Source organism: Leopardus geoffroyi, chromosome C3 (assembly GCF_018350155.1).
Source record: "Leopardus geoffroyi isolate Oge1 chromosome C3, O.geoffroyi_Oge1_pat1.0, whole genome shotgun sequence".
In the NCBI taxonomy this organism is placed as follows: Eukaryota; Metazoa; Chordata; class Mammalia; order Carnivora; family Felidae; genus Leopardus; species Leopardus geoffroyi.
Window position 1 is genome coordinate 2,350,021 of NC_059338.1, and position 26,333 is coordinate 2,376,353.

Sequence of the window (26,333 nt, forward strand, 5' to 3'; positions counted from 1 at the left end):
TGTCCAGATTCCCAGCGCCTGGCCCTTCACGGGAGCTCAGTGTGCGTCTGTGAAGTGGGTACGTGAATGAAGAAGGTGGTGCATCTGGGCCCTTGCCACCTGCCGCCTCTGGGCGCCCTCCCCCAGGCCTCCTGGAGAACAGGTGCACGCCTCGCTCTCAGGCACCCTCTGGGAAGGGTCGCTGGTTCCAGGGAGCGCACCGTCTTCAGCTCCACTGGACAAATAAGGCCACGCTGTTTTTTATTTTTATTGTTTTATGTTTATGTATTTTGAGAGACAGAGAGCGTGAGCAGGGGAGGGGAGAGAGAGAGAGAGAGAGAGAGAGAGAGGAGAGAATCCCAAGCAGGCTCATTACTGTCAGCACAGAGCCTGATGTGGGGCTTGATCTCACGAACTGTGAGATCATGACCTGGGCCGAAATCAAAAGTCAGACGCTCAATCGACCGAGCCGCCCCGATGCCCCGACACCGTTCTTCCCAAATGTGCCTAGCGGTTTACTCCCCTCCAGCGGCACACAAACAGGTCCGGTTTGCGACACGTAGTCTTGGTCCGTCAGGTCATTAATCTTTTCCCGCCGTGACGTGTATTCATTTGATACGACTGTGGGATCACATCGCGTGGATGACCGTCGCGAGCTTCATGCTGAGAAGGGAAAGTGAGGGGCAGAGCGTGAGTGTTTAAACCCTGCCTAACAGTGTGTGCTTTGGACATTGTGCTCATGGAGTAAAATGTGGGGCTCGATCTCACCACCCTGAGATCAAGACCTGAGCTGATGGGGCACCTGGGGGGCTTAGTCAGCTGAGGGTCCGACTTTGGCTCAGGTCGTGATCTCAGGGTTCGTGGGCCGAGTCCCATGTCTAACTCTGTGCTGACAGCTCGGAGCCTGGAGCCTGCTTTGGATTCTGTGTCTCCCTCTCTCTCTGCCCCTTCCCTGCTCACACTCTGTCTCTCTCTCACACTCTCAAAAATAAATAAACATTTAAAAAAAAGAAAAAAAAATTTAATAAGTATAGAGTTGGACACTAAACCCGCTGAGCCACCCAGGCGCCCATATTGTGAAAGTATTTTTGAAAGGCAAACTAACGATAAAGCGAACGATGAGGCCGGCGGTGCCCTCTGGGGAGAAGGAGGGAGATGCTGGGGGGTGGACGGCTGTGCCCTTGTGTGTGCTATCATTCTTTTTTTTTTTTAATTTTTTTTTTCAACGTTTATTTATTTTTTTGGGGACAGAGAGAGACAGAGCATGAACGGGGGAGGGGCAGAGAGAGAGGGAGACACAGAATCAGAAGCAGGCTCCAGGCTCTGAGCCATCAGCCCAAAGCCTGACCCAGAGCCTGACGCGGGGCTCGAACTCACAAACCGCGAGATCGTGACCTGGCTGAAGTCGGACACTTAACCGACTGCGCCACCCAGGCGCCCCTATGTGCTATCATTCTTTACGGCTGGAGTGCGTGAAGTCTTTGGAAATACAGGCAGAGGACAGGGTATCTTAAGCATCTGAAGGCTCTTGGTTAAAAGGGCCCAGACTTCTCCCGTGTGGACCCAGGACCCAGTTAGGCCTGCGAGGCGGAAACTGTGGGGCCGGGTACCAGGCCGGACAGACGCGAGGTCCGAAGCCTTGCTTCTGTGCCATAGCAGGTGCCGCCGAGAGAGCGCGTGCCCTGCGCCGGTGCACAGACAGCTGCCTTCTGCAGGCTGGGCCGCCTGGGATCTGTCCCAGGGCCTGGGCGGAGACAGACACCCCAACGGTCTAGGAGCGAGCAACAATCCGTCCTGACCCCAGGCCTGCTCTTCAGCCCTCCCCGGAGCTGCAGTGCCTGCCCTGAACCAGCGTTCCCTGACCCAAAGCAAGAGGCCCAGACGTTAATTCCAGAAAGAACTTGCTTGCGTTGTGGGACCAAGCAGGAGTGGAGTGGGGTCAGAGAGGAGGCCCACCAAGCTGCAGGAGCGACCCCTGTCCAGCACGTCCTCCCCAGGGCTCGGGGAGGCCTGCGCCAGCCTCCCCTGCCTCCCGCTGCAGGGGGAGGCTCCCCTGGGAGCCCTTTGCCCGATGCCATGTCTCTAGGCACCTCCCACTGGGAGTCCAGGGCCGAGGAAGACCCACCAGGAGGGCATGTGAGGAGAAGGCGTTAGCTGTGAGTCCCCGTGTGAGGAGACTGGGTGAATGGTGGGGGAAGGAGGGACTCTGGGCAGCTGGGGGGTGGGGAGGTATATTTATCTTGTGAGCTGGTGGCATTAAAAATAACCGGGGGCCCTGAGTAACCCAAGCTCCCCAGCCTTCTCTGTCGGTGGACGCAACGTGATGAGGAAGCAGAGCCTGGGATGAAGTCCTGCTCCCCCCCCCCCCACCCCCTGGAAGGGACCGGGCAGGCGGGTGCCCAGGGAGGGAAGGAGGAGGGGAGCAGGGAGCCTGGCGGGAACAATGCTGGCTCCCAGCCAGGAGCTGGAGTGGGGGGCTAAGGCGAGGGGAGGGCTGTGAGAGTGGGGTGGAGAGAGAGCAAAGAAAGGTGAGGTGACAGCAGTGTCCCCACCCGGGTGCGCCCACGCGCTCCTCTGGCCGGTCCCTGAAGCCGCCTGAGAACGGAGCCTGTCCTCTGGGTTCCCTCCGATGAGGCGCTAAAGCCACAGCAGGTGGCACTTAAGTTAGCCTTTGGGAAGGACTTCCCGGGAGGGCTGGGTGCGAAGGGAAGGGGTGAGCCAGAGAGGGCTGTGGGAGGGCGGACGTCTCCTTCTCCAGTAAGTGCCAGACTCCGCTGGCTCGTGGCCTGCGTTCTTGCCCCGAGACAGGCTGCTGGAAGGGTGACCTCACCTTTCTGCCTCTGCATTTCCACAGTCCCTTGGCTGGTTTCTGCGTCGGAGCCGTGATGACAGGACAATTACAGGAAAGCTTGTCTGAAAGGTCTAGCCTCTGCGCGGCTGGGAGGGGAGGCTGGAGCTGAGCCCCAGGCAGCCTGAGGGTGGGGAGGCTACGGTGGGGAGGGGGCCCTCCTCCTCGGCTCCCTGTCCCACGGGGCGGGCTCCCAGGTCCCAGCCTGGCTCCGGAGCTGAGGGGGGTGCCGTGGGTGACGTGCTTGGCACCTGGTCGGGGGTCAGGGGATATTTCCTCAGTGGCCCTGAGGTTGATGACAGGTGCCAGGGAATGCACTGGCTCTGCCCCCCACGGCGTCTGCACCGAGCTCACGCTCTGAAAATGGTTGTCAGTAAATGCTGCCCATCCGAGGCCTGGCCTGGCCTGGATCCTCCCTTTGTAGGGCCTTGGAAACAGTGACAACACCTGTGGCCGTGTGCCACGCAGGGGGGGGGTCACCGCCCCCCCCCCATCTCCTTATGCTCAGACACATGCCTGGGTGGGCTGAGATGGGTGGGGGGCTGGGTGTCCCTCCCGCAGCACGCTGGGCCAGGGGAAGGTGGCTCCCCCCTCCCCGGGCGGCTCTGGGCTGAATACCTCTGGGCTGGATACCCTTGCCTTCAGGCTCCTGCTGAAACCTTAGCTTATAATCCCTCACCTGAGGCTGAACGGCCCCCCGCACCTGTCCTGGCCTCATAATCTGCGGCCCAGAAGGAGAGGGAGGCCCAGTGAGGGCACAGGCTTGCTCCACTCAGGGTGAGGGATGGAAATAAGAGCACAGGGAACAGAGTTCTCTGCACACGGAAGAACCCAGTCCACCCAGAGAGCGAGAGGGTGTGGAGAGGCCCAGCTGGCACCTGCTTTGTGCTAAAGCCAAGCAGCCCCCTTTTGCCCTGACGTCCTAGCGACCCCCCAAGCAGGCCACACCCCTTTCTGGTCCCCAGTTTCCTCTCAAACAAAGGAGAGGCATGATCCCCGAGGGCCCTTCCTTCTGGGACTCTGTTCCCTGGTTCTAGAATTCCCAGCTTCTAAGATTCCACCTCGGGGCGGCGGAAGGGAGGGCTGGCTGCGGCCGTGGACCGTGCAGCTGTCGGCTGCTCGGGCTTGAGTCACCAGCTTGAATCCCAGCCTGGCTTGTCACACCTGCTCACCTCCAGGGGTGGGGGTGGGGGCTGGGACCTGAGTCAAGTCTCCTCCAGATGCCCCAGGTCTCCCCGGTGGCTGCCAGAGCTGCCCTCCTCTCTGCCTTCTGATCTCCCACGGCCCCTACAAGCGGTTGAATCCCCGCAGGCATTTGGGAGAGGCTGGCCAAGCCAGCGCAGTGCTGGTGAAGGAGCTGGGAGCGGTCGGTCTGAGGTTTCTGGGGCGCCGGGCAGGGGCAGAGGTCAGGCAGACATTTGACGAGGAGGCAGAAGAATGCAGGAGATGACCTTTTAAAACCCTTCCAGTTGGCAGAGTTGGGGGTGGGGGGAAAGCTCCGAGGGACGAGAAAGGGACCAGAATGTCGTGGGAATGATGGTTCGGGAGGAGACCATGGGCTGGGGTTAAGTGGGGTCAAGCCCGTGTCACCCTGCCCCCTTCCGTGCCCGCGACTGGGGCGAGGGGCTGACCCCGCCGTAGGGAGCAATTGTCAGGGCCCCGTGGGGAGCCTGGGAGCCTGGGGGGCGCCGAGGGGGCAGGGGGAGAGGGACCGGCCTCTGGGGCACCCAAGGGAGAAGGCAAGGGAGGCCCCCTGCCCCTTACAGGGCTGCTGGGAGGTCTTCCTCGAGGGGAAGGAGGCCAGGGCAGGACTGGTGAGGAAGGGGCAGGCCACCCCCCGCCCCCAACGTGGGGAGACCCCGGCGGCCCTGGCTGGTGGCAGGGGTGCTGCAGGCTGGTTGCCTGGGAAGAGCCCAGCCCAGAGATCCTTATCCAGGACGGGAACAGAACTGGTTTCTCGACTGGCAGCGCCTGGGGGGCGGGCCGGGGACAGGAAGAAGCCAAGAGGTCAGGAGGGCAGCAGGCCTGCAGGAGACGCGCGGGAGGGCCTGCCCAGGGGACCCCTGGCCGGCCCCGGAACGGCCTCCCCCAGCTCTGCCGGGGCCCTGCTGGTGCTGGCACACAGCCTGCATCTTAGTTCGCTTTCTCTACAGACCAAAGGGCCCCCCAGGCCCCCACAGTCCTTCTACCTGCCCCCCATCTTTCCTAGGTAGGGCTGGCCCAGCCAGGGGAAATACCTGGTTGGACTCAGCTCCCCCCCACCGTCTCCTACCCCCCTCCACAACACTCCAAGGCTCCCGAGGTCACTGGGGGAGGGGCAGGGGAACCAACAGTCATGGGGGACCCGGGGAGGGGGACACTCCTCAGAGCCTGCTCCCTTTCATCCCCCGCCACAAAGGGCCTGGCCGCCCCAGTGCCATCCATCTTGTGCCTGTGGCCGTCCTTAGGCGGCCCTTTGTCGGGACCTGGGGTCAGAGGGCCTGACCGGCAGGCCTCTCTCCTGACTCCCACCCCTGGGGCCCTCAATACCCTCTCCTCCCCCCTGGAGCTCAGCTCCTTCTCCGGGGCCCTGTCGCCTCCTCCAGGCTCCTCCCAGCCTCCCCCTCTCCTCACCTCCCTCAGGGTCCCCGGTCTCCAGCCCCACTTCTGGCCGCCCTCCCCTGTGGGTTCCTTCTTGTCACACGCAGGCATGGAGGTGCCTTTGGGCTCTGGGGGGCCCCGCAGGCTGTAGGTTTCCTGTCTTGGGTCTGGCTGTGCCCTGAATCTCTTCTAGGCCTGTCCCAGCAACGTGCTCCTGTCTCTCGCACAGCGTGCGGGTGTGCGTGCGTGCATGAGGGTGTGTACGCACCTCAGTGCCCCTAAGATGTTGGTGCAGGTCTCCCCCCGCGCCCGGCCAACCCCGGGGGAGAATCAGTCACACGTGCCCCCTCCCTGGTCTCTGCCCTCCCACCTTCTCTGGCCCTCTTCGCTCCGGCACTCGCCCTCCGGTCGCAGGACCAGAGGAGGTTCGGTGGCCCAGGTCCCCGTGCTGCCCCCTCTGTGCTTGAATCTGAGAAGCCTGGACGGCAGAGAAGGTTCTGCCCACGGTGGCGTGCAGGCAGGGGATGGGGGCCCCTGTGCATTTTCTTCCAGAGGCACTGCTGAGTAATGAGGGCCCAGGTAATGGGAGACGAGGCAGAGGAGGCAGAGGAGGCAGAGGAGGAAGAGGGCCTTCAGGGTGGGAGGGAAGCTGGAGGGACTTTCTCACGGGCTGGGCCAGATGGGTGAGGCGGCCCCTCCCTGATCCCATCTCCTGGTCCAGGACTGTAACTTCCCTGTCACCTCAGGCTGGAGGGCGGGGAAGTGCTGGGGAAACAGAGCCAGGGGACGGGCCTCACCCTCTGGGAGCCCAGTCTCAGGGGGAACACACAGCCACTGTCCTCTGGGAGCCCCCAGTCTGATGGGGGAGACCCAGTCTCTGCCCTCCAGGAGTTCCCAGTCTGGTGGGAGAGGCCCAGTCCCTTCCCTCAAGGAGCCCCTAGTCTGAGGGGGAAGACCTAGTCCCTGCCCTCCGGGAGCCCCTAGTCTGAGGGAAGGGACCCAATCCCTGTCCTCTGAGAGCCCCCAGTCTGATGGGGGAGGTCCAGTCCTGCCCTCACGGAGCCCCTAGTCTGAAGGGAGAGACCCAAACCCTGTCCTCTGAGAGCTCCCAGTCTGATGGGGGAGGTCCAGTCCCTTCCCTCAAGGAGTCCCTAGTCTGAGGGGAGAGACCCAAACCCCGTCCTCTGAGAGCCCCCAGTCTGAGGGTGGAGACCCAGTCCCTGCCTTCTGGCATCTTGGGAAACAGAAACATGCCTCTAGTCTCTGCTCTTCTCAGCAGTTTGATTCCAGAAAGAGACAAACTGGGCGGCAAAGCAAGAACCTATGCTCCAGCCACAAAGGCCTGCGGAGGGGAAGCAGAAAGGAGATGAAGCCGGGCCTCGGGTTGAGGAGTTACGGTGCTTCTGGATTAAAACAAAGCAACTGGCATCCAGAAAGCCTAGGTTCATCTCTCCGTTTCTGAAAACAGAACCACCAGCCCCCAGGACCGAAGCCAGAGAGCCGTTCTGGGCACTCTGCCTTTTCTAACCCCTGGTCCCCTGACTCGTGCATCACGGGGTCTCTACCCTCTGCCCCAGCGTCTCCCCAGCCTCCTGCCCCCCACACCCCCCGCTTGTCTCTGCTCCGTCTTTGCGTGGCAGCCAGAGGGATGCCACCCCCTTCAGTGGCTCATCAGTGGCTCATCACTGCTCTTGGAATCAAATAAGAAATATTTACTGTGGCCTCGGGCCCCTCAGGTTCTGCCCGGCCCGGCCCCCGAAGGCCCCAGCTGGCCTGCACTCCAGTCCCCAGGCCCAGGGCAGCCCCAGACTGTCCCCAGGGCCTTCCGCTGCGATTCTCCCTGCCTAGAGTACCCTCCCGTCTGCTTCACCCCACTGCGTCCTTCAGGCCCCCCGAGGCACCTGCGTCCTCCGGAGCACCTGCGCCCCCAGCACCTCTGCCCACCCCCAGGGTAAATGAGGCCTCCTCTGGTGCTCTCCCCCTCTGCCCCCCTTTCCTTCAAGCACCTACATGGTTACGTGGTCTGTGCTTATGAGTTGACCCGTGCGTTTATGTCTTTAATCTTCTGGTTCCCCGTTACAGGTCTGTTCACCCCCGCAGGCCCCACGAGGGCAGCCATCTTGTCCATTGGATTCATTTCCAAGTTCCCAGCACCCAGCAGGGTGCCCGGCTCCCGGGAGGCTCTCAGGAAACAGTAGGCAGATGTGGACACGAAAAAGGGCCCACCATTGCCCACACCCCCCACTCAGGGGACTGGGCTGCCCCAGGACTCTGTACATCGTGTCCCCACTCCGGGGCCCTGACCTTCTGCTCTCAGCTTCAGCACGTGGCCTCTCGTGGGGCAGGAGCTGGAGGCCCTGGCCCCAGGGCACCCCAGTCTTTCAGGGAGTGGAGGCTCACCTGCCACACACAGGCTGTGAAGCGTGACCGCTGGCTGTCAGCACTGCTGGGGGAGGGGCCGCTGCCACCGAGAAGCCAAGCTCTGGAGAAGCGCTGGGCGCCCGTGGGCCAGAGGGCGCCTTGCAATGCAGGTGCAGGGGGGGAGCACACGCAGGAGGGGGTAGGGGCCGCGTCTGAAATGGCCTCCGATGCCAGTTTCGACTGCATGCTGGACAAAAAGAGGGGCTGCAGCTGATGGGAGTTTTATTTTGTTTTACGGATTTTTGAACAAGGCACTGACATAATACAGCTCATTTATTGAATAGCCCCCTCTCTCGCCCCTGGCAGCATTTTGGAGGGTGGGCCAGAGAGGTGGGGCCCTCGTTTCCTGAGGGCTTACTATTGCTAGGTGCTATGTACACGCCTTTGTGAGGTGGACGTTGTACATAATTGCTATGTTATAGATTAGAAATCTGCAACCCTCCTCGTAGGAAAGCACTCCTTCCCATCCCAGGGGCTCTGGGGGGCTTGTCACACCGGCCCACCTGTCCCGTGGCCATGGCAGGGCACGAGGTCCAGGCCCCTTGCCCTGCCAATAGCCAGTGGGCCGAGGGACAGTCATGCGATCCAGCAGAATCGAACCCTTTCTGGGATGAAGATACAGACCCTGGGAGAGAGTCCTTCTTTTGGGGGACCCCAAGCTGTGACCATGTAGGCACGGGGCATCTGAAGCCCATTTTCCATGATGGAGGGGAAACTTCTATGTGACAGGATTGAGCGTGGCCAGAGCACAAAGGAAACGGAGAGGACAGGATGGGGGCATGGGGGGGGGAAGAGGCTGGTGACCTTGCCTGGATTTGGCTGGACCCCACTGAAACTTCCCCGCACGTAAGTCATTGGATTACAGACCTAAGGCTCAAAGAAACAAAGCAACTCGCTTGAGGTCACATAAGCATAAGCAGCCGGTGACAGAGCAGACCCCACGACGCCCTGACGGTGAAGAGCGGGACAGGCCAGGTTGAAGGTGCTGTTGCCTACACAGCTGAGCCCTGAGCCGGTCTGGTGGGGGGCCTTGGCCTGCGGGAGGGGGGCGGGCACTTGAGAGGTCACCATGGAACTTAGGAGGACGCGGTGGAGCCTGGACCCCAGAGTGGAGGTGTGGGAAGGGGCGTGGGGGCCGGCAGGGGGGGTGTGCAGGTCTCAGGGCTGAGATAGTGGGGTCCCATCAGGGGGAGCCCCGGGCAGGAGCAAGGTCGGCCTGTGGGCATCGGTGAGCTCATCTGGAACCATGTGGGAGGCCAAGGCCAGGCCTGGGGTGGCCCAGATTGGGGCTGGAGGAGAGGAGGAACAATTGGAGGAGGAAGCTGTGTCACCATCATGGAAAGGTGGGAGTCAGCTCCTGCGGGGGCGGGGGGGGGGGGAGTGCCCCTGCTGAGAGGACTGGAGAAGGAGGCTGGAAGAGGGGAGGGGTGGAGGGGGCGGTGGGCGGAGGGAGGGACGAGGGGAAGGCCCATCCCTCCTCTCATCCTGCTGCTTGAACACCTGCCTCCCACACTGCATTTCAGAGGCAAAGTGGAGCTCAGGCGACCCATCTGTCCCCTTCCCAACGAGCCAGAGACGGGTTGTATTTTTCAAAACATTTTAATAAAATTAACCAATAAATATTCTACACTGTGTAGGCTACCGGGACAAAGAGTGGAAACCAGAGGGCCGTCTTTCCCACTGGGGCCCTCAGGTCCCCTCGCAGAGAGAGAGGCTGTGCTCTGGGCTGGTTTGGGGCTGGGACTGCTGGCTGGGGAAGGGGAGTGATTCTGGACCGGGTGATCAGGGTTCTTACCATCCATCCCTCTTTGTTGGGGGAGCGGAGGAAGGGGAGGCCCCAAAAAGCCGAGCCCCACTGGAGGCATCCCAGCATCCCCGGGGGTGAGCGGGGTGAGGGGAGAGCTAGCCTAGAAGGAAGGGGGAAGGGCAGTGGGGCAGGGAGCAGGGGCTGGGGGGCGGCTCTGGAAGCCCTTGGACTGTCGGCCGCTCACTCTCGGACATAGACCCTGGTGCACACGATATCATCCGCCGTCATGGTCTAAAAGGACGGAAGTCAGAAGTCATTGGTAACCTGGAAGGCCCCTGGTCCTGCTTCTAGATTCAGAATGGACCGGCAGGGGCTGGCCCCCAAAATGCCCTGGTGTCACGGGAGGGAAGACGGCATAGACCCCCCGGGGCTGTGTCCCACAGACTCCTCCCCAAGCTGTGAGGACGGGTTGCCCAGATGCCACCCTGCCGCCTCAGCCCACATGGCTTGCTCCACACGGGACACCATGGCACGGCCACAGGGCAGCAGCCTGTGGGACAGGGACAGCTTAGTCCTTCCCCAGCAGCGCCATCAGGAGGTAGGGAGGCCAGCTATGGTCGGTCTTGAACCTCCAGCGCCCTGCAGCGTCCCAGAAAAGCCCGAAGGTGGCACCGGGCTTGTGCTCAGCTGGGAGCAGCTTACCAGGACCAGCTCCCCGTCGTTGGTCAGCTCCCTGGTCCACGAGGTCTTGGGACCCTCTCCCTTCAAAAGCCTCTGCTCGCAGACCATTTTGTTCTCACTCTCCCATTTCACCAGGCTCTGCAGGAGAGAGGCCAGGTAGGCTGGGCCCGCAGCAGGGTGGGTGCCGCGAGAGGGATTTGCTCCGCTGGAAGGATCCCAGAACACTCCAGAAAACGGCACGTGGTGAGGCAGGGCAGTGGAGGCCATGACCCCGAGGGACTCACCTTGCAGGGTCTCCCGTCCACCGTCTGCTCCTCGAACTCCTCTCCGATCTTGAAGTTGATCTCCGTGGTGCGCACCGTGGTGGAGGTTTTGATGTAGAAAGTGTCTCCCTCCTGCTTGATCTCCACCGCCGGCTTGGATGCCGCCGCCACGGCGATCTTCCTCAGCATCACGTTCACCCCTGCAGGGAGGTGCAGGCGCCCTCACTTCGGCCCAGTTCGCCTCACTGGCCGCCCTTGGTCCGCCCTGCTCGACACCCTCCGCTGGGGTGGACTCCGCAGAGTCACCGTCTTCACCCCTGCCCAAGGGCAGGCCAGACCCGGGATCCCCAGCCAGGCCCCGCCACTCCCATCCAGGAAGTAGGGGCCGCTTTCCTTCCTGCCGGACCCACCTCCCCTGTCTGGTGCTGGGCTGGCCTTCATGTGCCCAATCTCTGTCCCTCCCCAAAGTGAGGAGCAGGGACTATCAGTGGGTGACGAGGAGGGGGGCGGCTGGTCCCCTCTTACAAACGGCCTGGGGAAGCCAGAGACTCTGCAGTGAGATCCACTCGGCCCTGACATCCACGTGGCTCGGCCTCTCTGGCAGGCCAGGTGACTCTGGGCAGGTGACGGAACCTTTCTGGGCCTCGGGTTCCTCCAGCATAAAGTGGAGCCCACAGCATGGGTGACGTGTGCAGGACTTAGCACACGAGGCACTGGGTACACCTTCCAGCTTTCGGGAAACAGGAGCTCTTGTTATTATTTTTACTGAGAAAAGGAAGTCGAAGGAAAAGCCAGAGCTTTTTCTGCCAGAGCTCACCTGCCCTCCTGGCTCCTCTCCCCTCGCGGGACGGAAAGGGACACTGCCCCCCCCCCCCATATGTTCCTTACTCTAGGATCGTCCTGACCTCAGTGGTCAGGTCTTCTCGTTCAGCCTCTGTGGACTCAGAGTCCCTGTGCCTGCCCCCCACATCCTTCCCCACACTGGACCCCTTCTCTTTGCTCCCCAGTCTCTAAGAAGGGTGGCGAAGCCAGGAGACAGCATCTGTCCCAGGAAGAAAAGCAGGCAGGGAGGCCTACCTGGCAGGGGCATGTCTGAGCATCACCCCGCTTCCCCTGCTGGGCGCCCCCACCCTGACCTGGAGCAGAGACCTTCAGGGAAGCAAGGGGTGGGGATCGGGGGAGCCAAGCAGGGTTGGGTCAGGGAAGCCGAGCTCCCTGGCCCCCCTGCAGACCTGGGTTCCTACAGAAACAAATCCTCTTTCCCCTTGGCACCAAAGCAGACCTGCTCTGTTCCAGAAAGGGACAGGGAGAGCGGATGGACTCCCCCAGGGGTCCCAGGAGCCCCCTTCTTGGCTGTTGGTTGGGAGAAATGACCGAGGTCCCCGGGCCCGGTCACCTTGGTAGAGGAGGCCCATCCCACCCTGTCTCCACCGTGTTGCCCCCTGAAAGTCCAGCTCACCGTCTGACAACCATCTTCCCCGTTACAGGAACAGAATCTGCTCACGCAGCCCGCCTACCATAGTGGATGGGACACGTATCCCCCAACACCACCTGGGCATGCCTCACCGGGAAAGGGATCCTTGACTGGGGCAGAGGGGGCAGGGAGGAGCCGAGGTTCCTGCAGAGGCAAGGCTGGGCGAGGCCGGGCTCGCAGGAGACCCCGCTCCAGCCAGGGCTGTTTGTCTAACGGGTCTGTTTTCAATCTGCCCCCAGCAGGGCCTGAGGAGGGCACGTGCCTCTGAGAGACCCTGCAGGGAGGACAAACAGACCACAGACAGACAGACCACAGGGTTGGGCTGGGGCTCTTAGTCTCCAGCTGGGCCTGTGGGTGTGTGCCCGGCCACCTCGGGCCTCATCCACTGGGGACAGGGGCCAGAATCCAGACAAGGAGAGGGAACGCATCTAGGCTTTCTGAAGGGAGAGTCTTCATTTTGGTTTTTAGTTTCAGCGAGGGCAGAGTGGGGAAGAAGGGAGACATGCCTCGAAGGAGTGCTGGGGTTAGGGGGCAAGAGCTAATGGCCAGGCGTGATGGAAACAGCGTTCCAGACTCTTCTGAGGTCCAGACTCACCCACACACAAGTGCCCCCCCACTCCCCCTGCCCAACCGGGGTCACTGTGTCTAGAAATGGATAGGCCGCAGGGCTCCCAGGTGGTGGCTTCCCAAATGTTCCCCTTCCCAGAGCCCCCTCCCAGCAGCCTGGGCTGGGGCAGCTCCCCACACACCTCAGGGCACCCAGGAGTTGGGAAACGCACTGAGACTAGCCTCCACTCCCCCCACCTTTAACCCACACACCCCGCAGGGCTGGGGGGGGGTGGGTCTCAGGGGAGGGAGGGAGAAGAGAGCCCGCAGTTTTTCGGGAATGGGGGGCTGGGGTTTCACACGAAGCCATTTGTTGAAATCTAAGAAAGTGATAATTATGCAGAGACTTGGGCCTCTGGAGCTGCCCGCCTAGGGAAGCATTAGTCTCACGGATGGAGGGCGGGGGCGCAGAGCGGAACGCGCTGAAGCGGGAGGCCGCGCCGGGACTGGGCTACTGGCCGCCGCAGGGGGCCAGGGGCGAAGAGGCGGCAAGGTCTCGGAGGGGCTCCCCTGCCCCACCCCCGGGACACCGACCTCGTGCTTTCTACTGGATCCACAGGCTGGTCGCTCAGGACCTTTAGGTCCCGGCCCTGAGCCCCCCCCCCCGACCCAGGCGCTCGGCGGCCCCCTTGCTCTGGGACGCTGACGCCCAACCTCCCCCGCCCGGATCCCCGCCCTCCTTTCTTTCCCGTGCCCACCTCGAGGCCCCGGGCGCCCGAAAATCTCCTTACCCAGCACTTTGAGCAAATCCTCGAAGTTTTCCGATCGGATGATCTTCCAGCTGCCGGAGAAGTTGGGCATGATGCTTTGGTCGGAGCACTGGACGCCGAGTCTTTTCGTCAAGAGAGATGTCGCCGTCGCCTGGTCGTGAGACTCGGGAGCCAGGACACGTCCCAGGACAACCCCGGAGCTGGCTTGGGCTCCCGCGCGGGCAGCTTTTATACCCTGCGCCAGGCCCGCCCCTGAGAGAGAGAGAGAGAGAGAGAGAGAGAGAGAGAGAGAGATGGCTCCGCCTGCCGCCCCGCCCCCCACCCCACCTGGGGGGCCCTGAGCCCCGGCTCCCCGGCTTCTGGATCTGGCCCCGGGGGCGGGTGCAGGGCTCGCCGGCCCGAGACAGCTGGCTCCCGCGCCAGGGGTGTCTGGAGAGGCGACACGGGGCCGGGCCGAGCGCTCGGCTTGGGCTCTCAGCCAGGAGGAGGGGGCGCCGGGCCCGGGGCGCAGATACCGAGGTCTCACGTCCTGCAGCGCGAGCCCCAGGGTCACGTCTCGCTCGGTCCCCACCTGACTCGGTGCGCTCGGCCCCTTGGCGCCCCGCACCCGGCGGCACTACCAGCGGGCGAACCCCGCTCCGAGCCGGAGCTGCGGAAGACGAGGCGGCGGGGCTCGGCTCCACTGGGGTCCAGTTGGGTCCGGGGCGGCCGCCCCGAGCTCAGAGACCTGCGGGGGAGGCCAGGGGCTGCGGGGCCGGGCACCCGAATGAGGCAACGGCGCCCCCTGCTGGAGCGGCTGCAGGGGGCGGGGAGGGGCGCCCTCGCCCCCCCCCCCCCAGGCCGGTCTCCCCAGAGTTTAGGGCTGCGGCAGTGCCGGGGGCCTCTGGGGACCCTGGAAGCTGGCGCGGGGGAGACTCCCACCTCTTCAGGGGTTGGGCGGGCATCGAAGGGTTAAGCAGGAGCCGCGGGCGCGAGTCTGGGGAGGGCAGAGGTCACAGCCAATCACTTGACACGAGCTCTTTATTAAGGCGGTTTCTCCGTCTCCGGGCTCCCCGGACCCCCAGGGGATCGCAGCCGGCGGCGGGGAGGGGAGGCGGGGACCGAGGCGCGGAGTCCCGGCGCGCCGCGCTGCCACCCAGGTTGGAGGGAGACTGGGTGTCCCGGGAAGGGGGTGGAGCGGGGTCTCAGGTGTCACCGTCGTGCGCAGTCCAAAGGGAGGAAGGAGAGGCCGCCCACCCCCCCCAACCCCACCCCCCCCTCCCGCCAGCAGCTTCGGAGCGGAACATCAAAGGAGGGGGCCGGGCCGGCTCCCCGCGGAGACCCCTGCGGGGCGGGCTGGGGGGGCCTGACCCAAATGGAGGTCCGGCCGGGAGCCCCCGAGGCCGCCAACGGTAGAGCCGCGGAGGCGGATGGGCCCGGCGGGCGCCGACTGCGGCCCGCTTCCCTTAGCGAAAGCGCGCACGTGGCCCCGCTGCCCGCCGCGCGCCGCACCCAGGCCCCGCTCCAGGCCCCTCGCGAGGAAAAGCCCCACATCTGGTCCCAGCGCTGGCCCCTCCCTGCCAGCGTGTCCGTGGGAGGGGCAGAGGACAGGCTCCCTGGGACTCGGAACCCTTCTTCTTAGAGCCCTGGACCGGCCAAGAGGGTTGGGGGCCTTGGCTGGGGAGGAGGCCGGTGGAACAGAGCCCCAGGAGAGGGGCTGGGGAGCTTCACGGAAGCCTGGCCAAGTGCTGGGGCTCCCTCCGTGCTGTGAAGAGGGGAATCCCTGAAAAATGCCTGTGTGCAGACCGTGCAGCAGCCGGGGTGCCTCTGAACTGAAGGGGTGGATGGCGGCGGGATGGCCCTGCTTCACCGAGGGAGCTGCGTGCTTCAGCCGGGCTTTAGGGGTCCCGGGCTTGTGTGGGAGGGCTTCTCTGGGGGTGGGGGGTGGCCTGGGCTTCTGCAGTAGGAGGGCAGCAGGTCGCAGCTCTTGGAGGAAGGACAGACAAAAGCAGAGGTGGTGGAGGGGAGGGGTGGGGGGGATGCCTGGGGCCTGGGGTTGGACGCCCGGCTGTGCTCCTCCCCCCACCCACTGGCGCTGCTGTAGGTAAAGGGAGGGGGATTCGGTTCTGACAGTGAAATCAGGCTCCTGGCCAAAGGGATGAGGAGAGGCCTGGGGGAGGGAACAGGGCAGGAACCCATGCACCCCTCCCCCCCCGCTCCCCCGCCCAAGTCTTGGTCTTGCACCCGGGTCACCACGACCACCTCCTCTCCACACCAGCCCTCTGAGGCCCCTGCCAGAGGGTCCAGTCCCCGGCTCCGTGGGCATCTTTCCTGCTGTACATGAGAAGGGCCGGTGCCGGCCGGCTCCCCCACGGGCCTGGTGACTAAGGATGTTAAAACCTCACCCAAAAGATGGTCAGCAGGAGGTTGGACCTACAGGAGCACAGAGGAGGGATGTGGTCTGGCTGAGGATCCTGGCGAACTTGGAAGGGGGCTCTCTGGGGTGGGAGCAGGGAGGCCTGGGCCCATACACCTCCCTTCACTTCCTCACCCCAACCCCCCCACCCCTTGGCCAGGCAGCCAGAAGTTCCAAAGAGACAGAAGTAAGACAAAGGGAAGTCGGGCTGGGAAGGGAATTTTTTCCAGATGTGAGTGCTTGTGGTTTGGCAGCTCTGAGCCTGAGCTCCGGCCCCCGGCACCCCAACCCTGGCTGAGGGGGTGGGTATGGGGTCTGAGAAGCTAAGCCGGCGGTCCCAGCCCCCAGCAGCCCTGTGAGCCCACGGGCAGCGTGCTGGCGGACGGGCAAGTGGAGGGGGCTCCGGGGAAGATGCAGGGGAAGGGGCTTAGGGGACACTGTGAATGGGACAAGAGGACTGGGGGTTGGGAAAGGGGGCTACCAGTGGGGGATGGGGAGCCCAGGGGCTAGGCTTGGAACCGGGCAGCGGGGAGGAGCTTAACCCCCACCCCACCGTCAGTCACTCAGTCACAAACAACTGGCTTTAATTTCCCTCCAGGATCAATAAGGAGAAGGAATTTCCCTAGTGTTGTTGGCCTTTTCATTATGACCAAACCTGATGCAGATCTGCCCCGGGGGGTAGGGGGGGTAGGAGGGGGAGTGTGCAACCCAATCTCCCTTTCTAGCTTTCTAGGAGCCTTGGTCCTACCCCTGTTGGGGGCTCCCCCAGGAATTTGGAGACTCAGGGAGGGGGCGCAAAGTTGATGAGAAAAGCTAGAGCAGCGGAGGCAGTATGGGGGTGGGGTGGGGAGGAAACTGGGCTAACAGTTAGGAAAGGAACGTTCTGGGGCTTTGTTCCCATTGCTCGGTGGCTGAGAGGAAAGTGGCTGGTTTTGCAGCGGAAGGAATGGAGGTTGGCGCGCTCCTGGCTGGGTGGAGGGGCGTGAGCACGAGTGGATGTAGATGTGTGCCCTAGGGGGGTGGAGTGGGGGGGACGGGTCTGGGGGCTTGGGGAGAGGAGCTGCCCCTACCCCCTCTCCATCACTTCGGGGAGGATGGGGCTGGAGGGACCAGCAGCCCAGCTGGGGTTGGAAAGAGTGGGAGAGTCACGAATCCCACCCCCCTCCCGCCCAGTCACGAACCCCTTCCCCTCCCCGACCTACTGGGACCGGAGAAGATTCTCTGGCCAAACTCAGCACTTGTATACGAGCCTCACCCTGAGCAGTGTTATTACATCTGCTGGGTCAGAGAGTTTGTTGGCTGGGAGTCCTGTAAAAATTAAACCCAGGTGAGGCTGGACACTGGGTCTCTGCCACTCGGTGTAGGGGCAGCAGGGCAGGGCAGGGGTCTGAGAGTAGGATAAAAGAGCCAGGAGTGGCCGGGGAAGGACAGTGGTGTCCCCTGGGTCCCCAGGCCGTCAGCATTCCACATGGGGCAGTGTGAACTCAAGCCTCCTGCCCCCTGGTCTGGTCTGACCCCTCAGAACCGAGGGGAATGTTCCATTCTTGTCTGTCTCCCTGGGTTCAGGGACCCAGCCCTTTGCAAGGCTTTGGTAAGGCCTGGCTCCGACTCTCCCCACATCAGATTGCTGTTGTAGCAGGACGCACGGAGGTTAGACTAGTGGCAGGACGCACTGCCACTCCAGTGAGCCGAGGTGCCGTCTGGCGGACAGGGCCAGAGACCTGGAAAGCAGGCGACTCACCTCCCTGCAAACCAGGGAAAGGGCGGCAGAGAATCCCGAGTGACCTGAAGAAAGGGGCAGCTGGACTCAGAGGGGATGACAGTGACCTCCAGGGCAGGTGCGGCCCGGCAGGGTCAGACGGTCGGTCGGGGTGAGGGGGGGCGGGGGCTGCCCGAGTCAGAAGTCAGTCAGAGCGGCGAGGGTCTGCGCCCCGGCGCCCAGGCGGCTCCTCTGTTGTTTTTGGCTCTGGTGCCTGGTTCCCAGCTGCCAACGCTCTCCCCAGGGCTGGGCCGGGCCCCGAGCGGGGCAGGCAAGAGGGAGGAGGTGGGGATGCCCTGGCTGAGGACGTGTCCAGACTGAATCTTGTCCCCTGAGAGAGGCCCCTGGCTCAGCTGGCCTCCGGTCACACTGTTCTCGCTCCCTGACCCCGGGATCTTTGCTTCTCTGTCCCTCTGCCTTTGTTCCAGACTGGTGCTTCCTGCTGGTCTGGCATAGGGCATCAACTCTCTCCCCACCTAGGCCGCTGCCCATTCTTGCCTGCTGCGGTCGGTGACAGGCACCGAAGTCGGGCTCCCCTTACTCTGGTCTTCCTGCTTCTTGGAGAACCTCCAGCCTTAAGTCAGGGATCCAGCGTGGCTGGCACTGTTGATGGCAACTGCTAGCATCTGAAGCTGCACAGGCCTGGGCCTGACTCTGGCCAGCTGTGCCCCTCCCGTACCCACCCCCCCCTCCCCGTTTCCCCTCCGGAAGGAGCCCCTCCCCCTCCCAGGGCAGCACTACTGGAGGGAGAAGTCAGGCGGCACCAGCACCGTGACCCGCAGTTAAACTCCTCTTGGCTTTTATGAGCCAGTGACTGGGGCTGGACCCCTCTGCCACTCCCACCCTGTGCTGGGCACCGGCCCCTTAACCCCTGGCAGCCCAGGGCAGGAAAGGGAAGCCGGAGCAGAGACAAGTGTGGCAGCAGGCAGACGGCGGTCTTGCACAGGACTGGCTCTGGGGGCCCAAGCCATCTCCCAGATGCCTCCTCTCCCGCTCTCTGAGAACGGGGAAACTGAAAAGCCAGAGGTCCCGGGAATCCCTCTCCCTGTTGAGATGATCAGGAGTTTCGGGAAGAAGAAGGAAATCTGCAGGGCTGCACGCGGGGTGGGTGCTCTCTTCCTGCTCTGGCCTGGGCTGCAGAGGGTGGGCACTGGGCCAGAGAGGCAGACTCTGGGACTGGACAGGAAAGGGGCAGGAGGGAGGGGAGGGGGTCACGGTGCCAGAGAAGAGGCTGTGAGGTTTTGAGGTCTGGGCTTTGAGGTTCTGGACGGGGCTAGAAAGAGGGCATTGGACTCTGTCCCCAGGAGCCGGAGCAGGACAACAGGGGCTGATGGGTCAGCGTCAGGAAGGAGGTCGGCTAGAGGAGGACTCCTCGGCTAGGCTCCTGGGTGCTCCCTTTCCCTCTTCTCCCCGCCCCATGCAGCACGCCTGCAGGCACTGACACCCAGTAGTTGGGCTGGGTGCCCCTGCCCCTGCCTGGTTCCAGGGAGGAGGCCAGAGCCCCGGAAGCTAGATAGTAAGGACCAGCTTCCCTGACTCCAGGATGCTTCCTGCTGCAGACCAGGCCCAGGCTCGCCTCTCTGTAGGGCCAGTGGGCCAGACTCCCTCCCGGAGACAGAGGTGCAGGGGAGGGAGCAGAGTGGAGGAGGGCCCCAGAAGCCCAGCTTCCCAGTCCCTGCCCCCACATTCCCATCTTAAGTGGGCAGGGAGTTAAAGGACACAAGAGTTCAGCGTCTGGCCCCTTAGCAGGCTAGGGCCTTGTCCTTCCAGTGACCCCCCCATCCCTGCCCCTCCTTACAGTCTACTAGAGATGGGCGGTGGGGGAGGCCCAGACAGCCTGAGCCCTAATGGCTTTCCCCGGGCAGCATGAACAAAATGGGAAAAAGATGTGTGAGGTGGGCAGCTCTGATTTCCTTTCTCATGCGGGCGCCAGCTCTGGTCTGGAAAATGTTAGCTGTCAAAGAGAGAGAGACTGAGCAGTCTCCTGCCTCCCCCTGCCCTGTACTCCCTACACCACCCCATCTAGCACCGGGGGCCCCCAGCCTGCCTGGATTCCCTGAGGGCACCGGGCTAGTGCCTGTGAATTTCACGTGGTGGGGCTGCCCGGACCAAGCCCCACCTCCCCTGCCTGTGTCTCCTCCGCCAACCTGGGGAAGACATCCCAGGGGCAGTTTTGGCACTTGGGGATTCGCAGGGACACGTCAAAGGAGCCAGTGGCAGCGTCTCCTGGATTAGGCAGTCTCACACCTCCTAAACCCCAGAGCTCTGGGACCAGCCTCAGGTTTGCAGGTGATCTGGGTTCCCGCCGAGCTGAGCTGGCAGTAACTGGCCCAGAGACAGTCCTGGGTCCAGAACACTCGTGGGGTGTGCCTCTCTTGCTGCGTGTGGGTACTGTGGTCTCTGTGGGCCAAATCCCCTCTTCTGAGCTCCGGCACTAGGTCCCCAGGAGCCCCAGGGAACTGAAGCCAAGGCGAGGGGAGGCGCCCACTGCCTTGGAGATGAGGGTGTGTGTGGAGGGAGGGTCCCAGCCTAGGAGGAAGCTGCCAGAACACTCAGCCCTTTCTCCAGAGGGCCCCTTTGCCGCTGCCTGGGCTCCACCCTCCCATCCTTCAGGAAAGCTCCCCGTTCTCGCCCCAGCCCAGCTGGAGCTGCTGGGCTGGATTATCTGCCTCCCTGTGGGTCCTGGGTGTGGGCTCCGGCTCCCTCCCCCGGCTCCCAGGGCAGGGGCAGTCAGCCTCCTTCCTCCTTTGATTATGGTTGGATCCCTCTCATGGAATCTTTCCAAAGAAGCGACCGAACAGGATTCCATAGGGGTGGAAGGAAAAAAAGAGACCGACCCTTCCTTGGCGGAAGCTGTCCTGACCCAGGGATGCCAGACAGACTGGGTTCCTGATGCCGCTTGGAGCTGTGACAGTGGGGCCAGGGCCGCAGGTCAGGCCTTGAGAGGAGTGGTGGGTCGGCCCCGCGCTGTGTGAGTGTCCCACGTGCTGCCTGGAATGGAGCTGATCCCAAAGCTTTGCTCTTTTTTTATTTATAAGAGAGAGAGCACACGTTGGGGAGGGTCAGAGAGAGAGAGAGACACAGAATCCGAAGCAGGTTCCAGGCTCTGAGCTGTCAGCACAGAGCCCGACGCGGGGCTCGAACTCACGGACCGCGACATCATGACCTGAGCCGAAGTCGGACGCTTAACCTACTGAGCCACCCAGGCACCCCCATTCCAGATTCTTAAAAATACCTTCCCTCCCACCGCCTCTCCCCACCCCCACCTCTCTCAAAATCCTGTGCGTTCTATATACCCTTTCAAAGAAAGCCCAGAGTTGGCACTGTCCTGAAATGGCTGTACATATTCAAGGCAGCCAGCCTGCAGGTCAGGACAGCCAGGGGCCTGGGCAGCGAGGGCTTGGGGGGATGCCCGGCTGGCCAACCCACTAGATGTCACTTACCCATGTCATCACTGCCTGAAAAAGATCTTGCAATCTGACCGCCCAGAGCCCGCAGCCAACCCTCACCCCTGACCGCGCACTAGGTCCTGACCTCTGAGGGTGTGGGCACTCCCTGAGCTCTCTCTGGCAGGGGGGCAGGTGTGTACAAGAAGTCAGATGAGAGTTCAAAGGCCAAAGTGTCAGCCTTGATTTAAACAGTTGTTCAGGGCGTGCGTGGCTGGTTCAATCAGAGGAGCGTGTGACTCTTGATCTTGGGGTCGTGGGTTCAAGCCCCATGCTGGGTGTAGGGGTTACTAAAAAAAAAATGAATTGAAATGAAATGAAATGAACGTCTGTTCAGGATCAACCGCACCAAAGATCGGCCATGTGTGTGAAGTTCATCTGTCCTAAACCAGGGCGGCCGGGGATCCCGTCCTCTCGCCTCGACAGGGCAAGAGCCTTCATGGTCCTCTGTCCCCATTCTGTCCCCTCGCGGCAGCCCAGGGCTGGGAGGGGGTCCTTTCCACCTCAGTCAGTTCAAACCACGCCTTTGCTCAAATCCCTGCAACGGCTCTGTCTTGTGCAGCTATAAGCCGAGTCCTTACAGCGGCCGAAGGTTCAAACTTCCTCCCTCCGTCCCCCCTGCCCACCGACCCCACCTCCTACCACTTGCCCCTTGGCTGGCTCTGCTCCTGAACACACCAAGTGTCCTCCTGCCTCAGGGCCCTGGCACCTCTCACTCTCCCCGGAATGTTCTTCCCCAGATTACATGACTGCTTCCTTCACTGTTTTCAGGTCTCTGCTCATATGTGCTGCCCTCAGAGACGACTTCTGTAAACAGCCCGTCTACAAAGCGCATGTGCATATACGTCCGTCTCCGTCCTCACTGTTCCTCGTGTCACTTGTGACCCCTGGCCGCAAGGGAAGCCCACGTGGGCTGTGCTGGCCTACAGCAGAGTCTGGCACACAGTTGGTGCTCAATAAACATCTCTTGAACAAATGAATGAAGAGTAAGCAAATGACTTCAGCCAAAAGCAGTGACTATTAAGGCGGAAAGAAACAATCGGTTGCACCTTTCATTAGCAGTCTTGTTCTTTTTTAACTTTATTTATTTAGAGAGAGAGAGAGAATCCCGAGCAGGCTCCGCACTGTCAGCCCAGAGCCCCACGGGGGGCTTGGCCTGAGCTGAAATCAAGAGTTGGACACTCAACCGAATGACCCACCCAGGCACCCAGTACCCTTGTTGATTTCATCATTTACTTAGTTGTCCTGGATAAGCGCATTGAAGGAACTACTTTGACAAAAATGAGGTCTGAAAACCAGAGTGGCCCCGCCCTAGCCAGGAGAGCTCCGGATTCTTCACGCTCCTCAGTGACGCCTCAGCCCCCCTTTTAGGAATGCCATGTGTTGGGGCGCCTGGGTGGCTCAGTCGGTTGAGCGTCCGACTTCGGCCCGGGTCACGATCTCGCAGTCCGTGAGTTCGAGCCCCGCGTCAGGCTCTGGGCTGATGGCTCGGAGCCTGGAGCCTGTTTCCGATTCTGTGTCTCCCTCTCTCTCTGCCCCTCCCCCGTTCATGCGTTCATGCTCTGTCTCTCTCTGTCCCAAAAATAAATAAACGTTGAAAAAAAAAAAAATTAAAAAAAAAAAAAAACTTTAAAAAAAGAAATGCCATGTGCTTGCGGGCGCCTGGGTGGTTCGGTTGGCTAAGCGTCAGACGCTCGATCTCGGCTGAGGTCATGATCTCGGGTTGGTGAGTGGGAGCCCCACAGAGGGCTCTGCGCTGACAGGAGCCTGCTTGGGATTCTCTCTCTCCCGATCTCTCAATAAATAAATAAACCTAAAAAGAAATGCCATATGCTTATGGCCACATCTGCCCAGGTCACTGAGGATCCAACTCAGGCTCCACCCTGACCGGGTCTCTGAGCCTGCAGCGGGCCACCACGGGTCTCTGACTCGCATCCAACAGCTTAGCCTCTCGGGGCCGCAGCTCCTTGGGCTCCAGCACACCCCAGCCTCCGTCTGCAGCCCGCCCGGCCCCGACCATGTAAATTCTCCACTTCTCTATGTGGACTGCCCAAAGAGTGAGGCCAGAAAGAGCCAGGACAGCCAGCCAGTGCTCAGGTTCTGACGTCACCCAGGACCTCTGCCCTTTCTTGCGTCCTCTGTCAGCTCACTCTCGTCTCCATGGCTGTGCCAAATGTCTGTTCCCTGGTTTGTGGCCCATGCTCTGCTTGGACTTAGTAAGGCATCCAGGTCACCAGGTGCTGCCTGGGAACATACCCATCGGCCCCACCCTTGCCTCTTTCTTTTGGTCCCAGAAGACAAGTCACCCCTGTTCCTGGACAAGGCTAAGCTCAAGACGCCATCTCCTCAGTCTTTTGGGACCTGCTGTAGTGGCCACCTTCCTCAGCACTTGTGGTCCACAGCTTTGCTGGCAGCATCTTCAGACTGCCCTCCAGATCGCCACCCTCCAGATGTCTCCGGATCGCCACCCTCCAGATCACTGCCCTCCAGATGCCTCCAGATCACCACCCTCCAGATCCCTCCAGATCCCTGCCCTCCAGATGCCTCCGATCACTGCCCTCCAGATCTCCCCGGATCGCCACCCTCCAGATCCCCCGGATCACTGCCCTCCAGATCCCCCCGGATCACTGCCCTCCAGATCCCTCCGGATCGCCGCCCTCCAGATCCCCCCGGATCACCGCCCTCCAGATCCCTCCGGATCGCCGCCCTCCAGATCCCTCCAGATTGCCGACCCCACCTCTCCCTGCCCCCACCGCAGACACTGCTCAGATGAAAGGCACCAAATTGATACAAATAACAGGCCCTTTCCTTGGCTCTCATCTTACTGGTCCTCTGTGTGGTGTCTGATACCATCCCCTCCCTCCTGGAAAGCCTCCTCTGGCCCATCTGATGGCCTCCCTTAGGCCTTCCTCCGGGGCTTGTAGGAACAGCATCCCCAAGCCTCTGGTCTTGACCTCGTGCTCTCCTTTATACACTTTTCTTTGTGACGCCCTCACCCCCATCCGAGGCGCCCCCCCCCCTGTTGCCCTGTCGTCCCTAAGCTGCCGGCCCCAGCTCTTTCCCCGCCGCTGAGCTGCAGTCTGGTGTCTTCTGAGTCAACCCAAGTCGGCCTCCTCAGAAGCCCGCTCTTGTGCCCGCCGCACGCACCACCCTCACGGCTGACGGCACCACTGTCTATTCCTGCAGCTCAGAGAGAGCAAGACGGTCTCTGATCTTCTCGCCCTGCTCTCTAGCTCATGTTGATTCCACCTCCTCAGGGACGCTCAGGTGCACCCTCCTGCCTCACGGACTCAGGCCTCGGTCACTGCTCATCCAGGCTCGTCCACAGAACCCCTCTCCTGAGAGGCCCTTCTCCAATCCTGCTTCCATCTGGCTGCCAGCAGTGTCTTCCTAAAACACAAATGTGACCACATCACTCCCCAGCTTTAAATCCCGCAACGGCCCCGGACAGCTTGCCACTGAAATGGATTTACTGGTTTCTCTTTTTCAGACTGTAAGCAGCTGGGGGACAAAGACCACGCCGTTTCCCTGGGGTCTGCCACAGGACCTGGCACACAGCAGGTGCTTCGTCGATATCCGAGCAGGATTCCAAGTCTCATCAGGTGCCGCCCGGACGGGTTAAGAGCGGAGTAGGGCAGCGGTTAAGAGCGGAGGCTTCAGGCACAGCTGGCAGGTCCGAGTGCCAGCGCCAACCCCCAGCTATTTGGCCTGGGCGCGATTTCTTATCGTTTGTCAACCTAGGCTTCCTTGAGTGCTGTCCTAGAACAGCACCGCCTACCTTCCCGAGAATGGCACAGTGTGCCTACAGGACTTAGCACAGTGCCCGACACAGGGACACAGTCAAAGACCAGGGGCTGTTGTCATTATTATCGATGGCAACCATTAGTTACCCATCAGGGGTAGAAAAGAATCCCAGGATCTTAATGCTGGAGTCCTGAAGCCCCAGAAGGAAACCGACAGCCACCAATGCGGAATGCGGTGAAAGCAAACTTGAAACATGTTATCAGTAACTTGTATCAGTATCAGTGGCTGAGGGCTTGCTCTGCAGAGTAAATGCAAGTGCTCTGTGAGCAACAGTGTAGACAGAAGATACACAGCGCAGACAGGACATACTCGCAGACACACCTGGCGTATTTCACACCTGCATATGGTCTCTCCCAACACGGACTCGGGCCGACGTACCTTGGGGCAAGTTCATAATTACAGTCCTGTTGTGCTTCCCTATTGTCAGCTGTAATCATCTGTTAAACCAGGAATCAAACGACTCCTCCTTGCAGCCTTCGCTACGGCCATCAGTGGAGACAGGGCGGCACGATCACCTCAAATTCCCACACACACCGCCCTGCCCCTATTGAGAACCGCTTTGCTAAGGTTCAGGCTGTCGAGACGACGTTGGCAGGGTCCACTTCTCACGCGCTGCCATTTGCTGACCTCACCCGCAGAAGGGGTCCCTGAATCAGAACACGTCCTTCCTCTATGAAGAGAAAGCATCGGAAGAGCTCCGTGTTTTGCCGCAGTTCGGGCAAAACGCTTGCTGATTGGAATTCGGGCAGCAATCTGCAAGGGGCTGGCCACCCTCTTGGAGGAAGCCAGGCCCCTGGGGACAGAGGAGCAGAGAAGGAAGGGGACTTAAGGAGGCACCCTTGCAGGGCAAGCTGGGCTCTACCCAGAAAGTGTGAGGAGAGAAAACACTGAGGAAAACGGTCACAAGGTCCTCTGGTCCCCAGGTTCTTCGTGGTGAGCCTAAGACAGCTCTTTCCAGCGTTGACCGAGACCAGGTGCCTTTCAGGACATGGGGGTGCGGTGGGGTGGAGAGGAAGTGTGAGGGTCAGCTGCTGTTTACCCAGACACCCACAAGGCCAAGTCCAGCCGACGTGTACCCCCAAAACTGAACTCAACTGAGATTTGTCGTCGTCTCCCACCTTAACTGATTAAAACGTAACTAAGACTTGCTTTCAGCGTATTCCCGGTTTTGGGAGCGGCCCTCCTAGATCATTTCCCACCTAGAGGTGCATGTGAGGGCGCCTGGTACGTCTCTGCGGTGTCACGGACGTTCCGTGTGTCAGGCTCAGCAGGAACCAACTTGCTCTGAGCTCCAGAGCTGCCTGTGCAAAGCGGGTCCCGCGGTGCAGGACAGGACGGCAAGGCCACGTCTGAGGTCCGGGTTGGCTGCAGGAAATTCCCTTCCACCGGCAGCCGCGACCGTAGCCCTGCCCCTGGAGCCAAAGCAGCCACTCAAGGGGCACAAGCCACACAAGAGTGTGGAGGCCGCACTCTCTCAAGACTGTGCACAAAGCAATCCCAGACACAAGGTCAGACCCGTGACTCACCTTCCCAGGAGGGCGTGTGCCACCGAGGAAGCACTGGCAGGATCAACCAGGCTGGCGTCACCCAGCACCCTCCCGCCCCTGCTCCGTCCCTCCC

The 26,333-nt window shown here is 61.7% G+C and overlaps 1 protein-coding gene and 1 long non-coding RNA gene across 5 annotated transcripts; both read right to left on the bottom strand.

Annotated features, from left to right (window-relative positions):
- Positions 1-370: 370 nt before the first annotated feature.
- LOC123585135 lies at positions 371-6,235 on the bottom strand. Its single transcript, XR_006705934.1, has 3 exons — positions 5,778-6,235; positions 2,810-4,798; positions 371-642 (listed from the first exon to the last, which is right to left on the bottom strand). It is a non-coding gene; the product is annotated as an uncharacterized LOC123585135 (long non-coding RNA).
- Positions 6,236-9,408: 3,173 nt separating this feature from the next.
- Positions 9,409-14,466, bottom strand: CRABP2 (cellular retinoic acid binding protein 2). Of its 4 annotated transcripts, none has more exons than XM_045454549.1 (5): positions 14,231-14,466; positions 13,331-13,561; positions 10,541-10,719; positions 10,278-10,394; positions 9,409-9,866 (listed from the first exon to the last, which is right to left on the bottom strand). In XM_045454549.1, exons 2-5 carry the CDS (start codon positions 13,398-13,400, stop codon positions 9,816-9,818), a joined length of 417 nt encoding a protein of 138 aa, XP_045310505.1. In that variant the 5' UTR covers positions 13,401-13,561; positions 14,231-14,466; the 3' UTR covers positions 9,409-9,815. The 4 variants fall into 4 exon arrangements, with proteins under 4 accessions (XP_045310505.1, XP_045310502.1, XP_045310501.1 ...); XM_045454546.1 differs by adding an exon at positions 13,881-13,958 and having other exon boundaries at positions 10,278-10,719; positions 14,231-14,380; XM_045454545.1 differs by adding an exon at positions 13,881-14,036 and having other exon boundaries at positions 10,278-10,719; positions 14,231-14,380.
- Between the last annotated feature and the right edge of the window lie 11,867 nt (positions 14,467-26,333).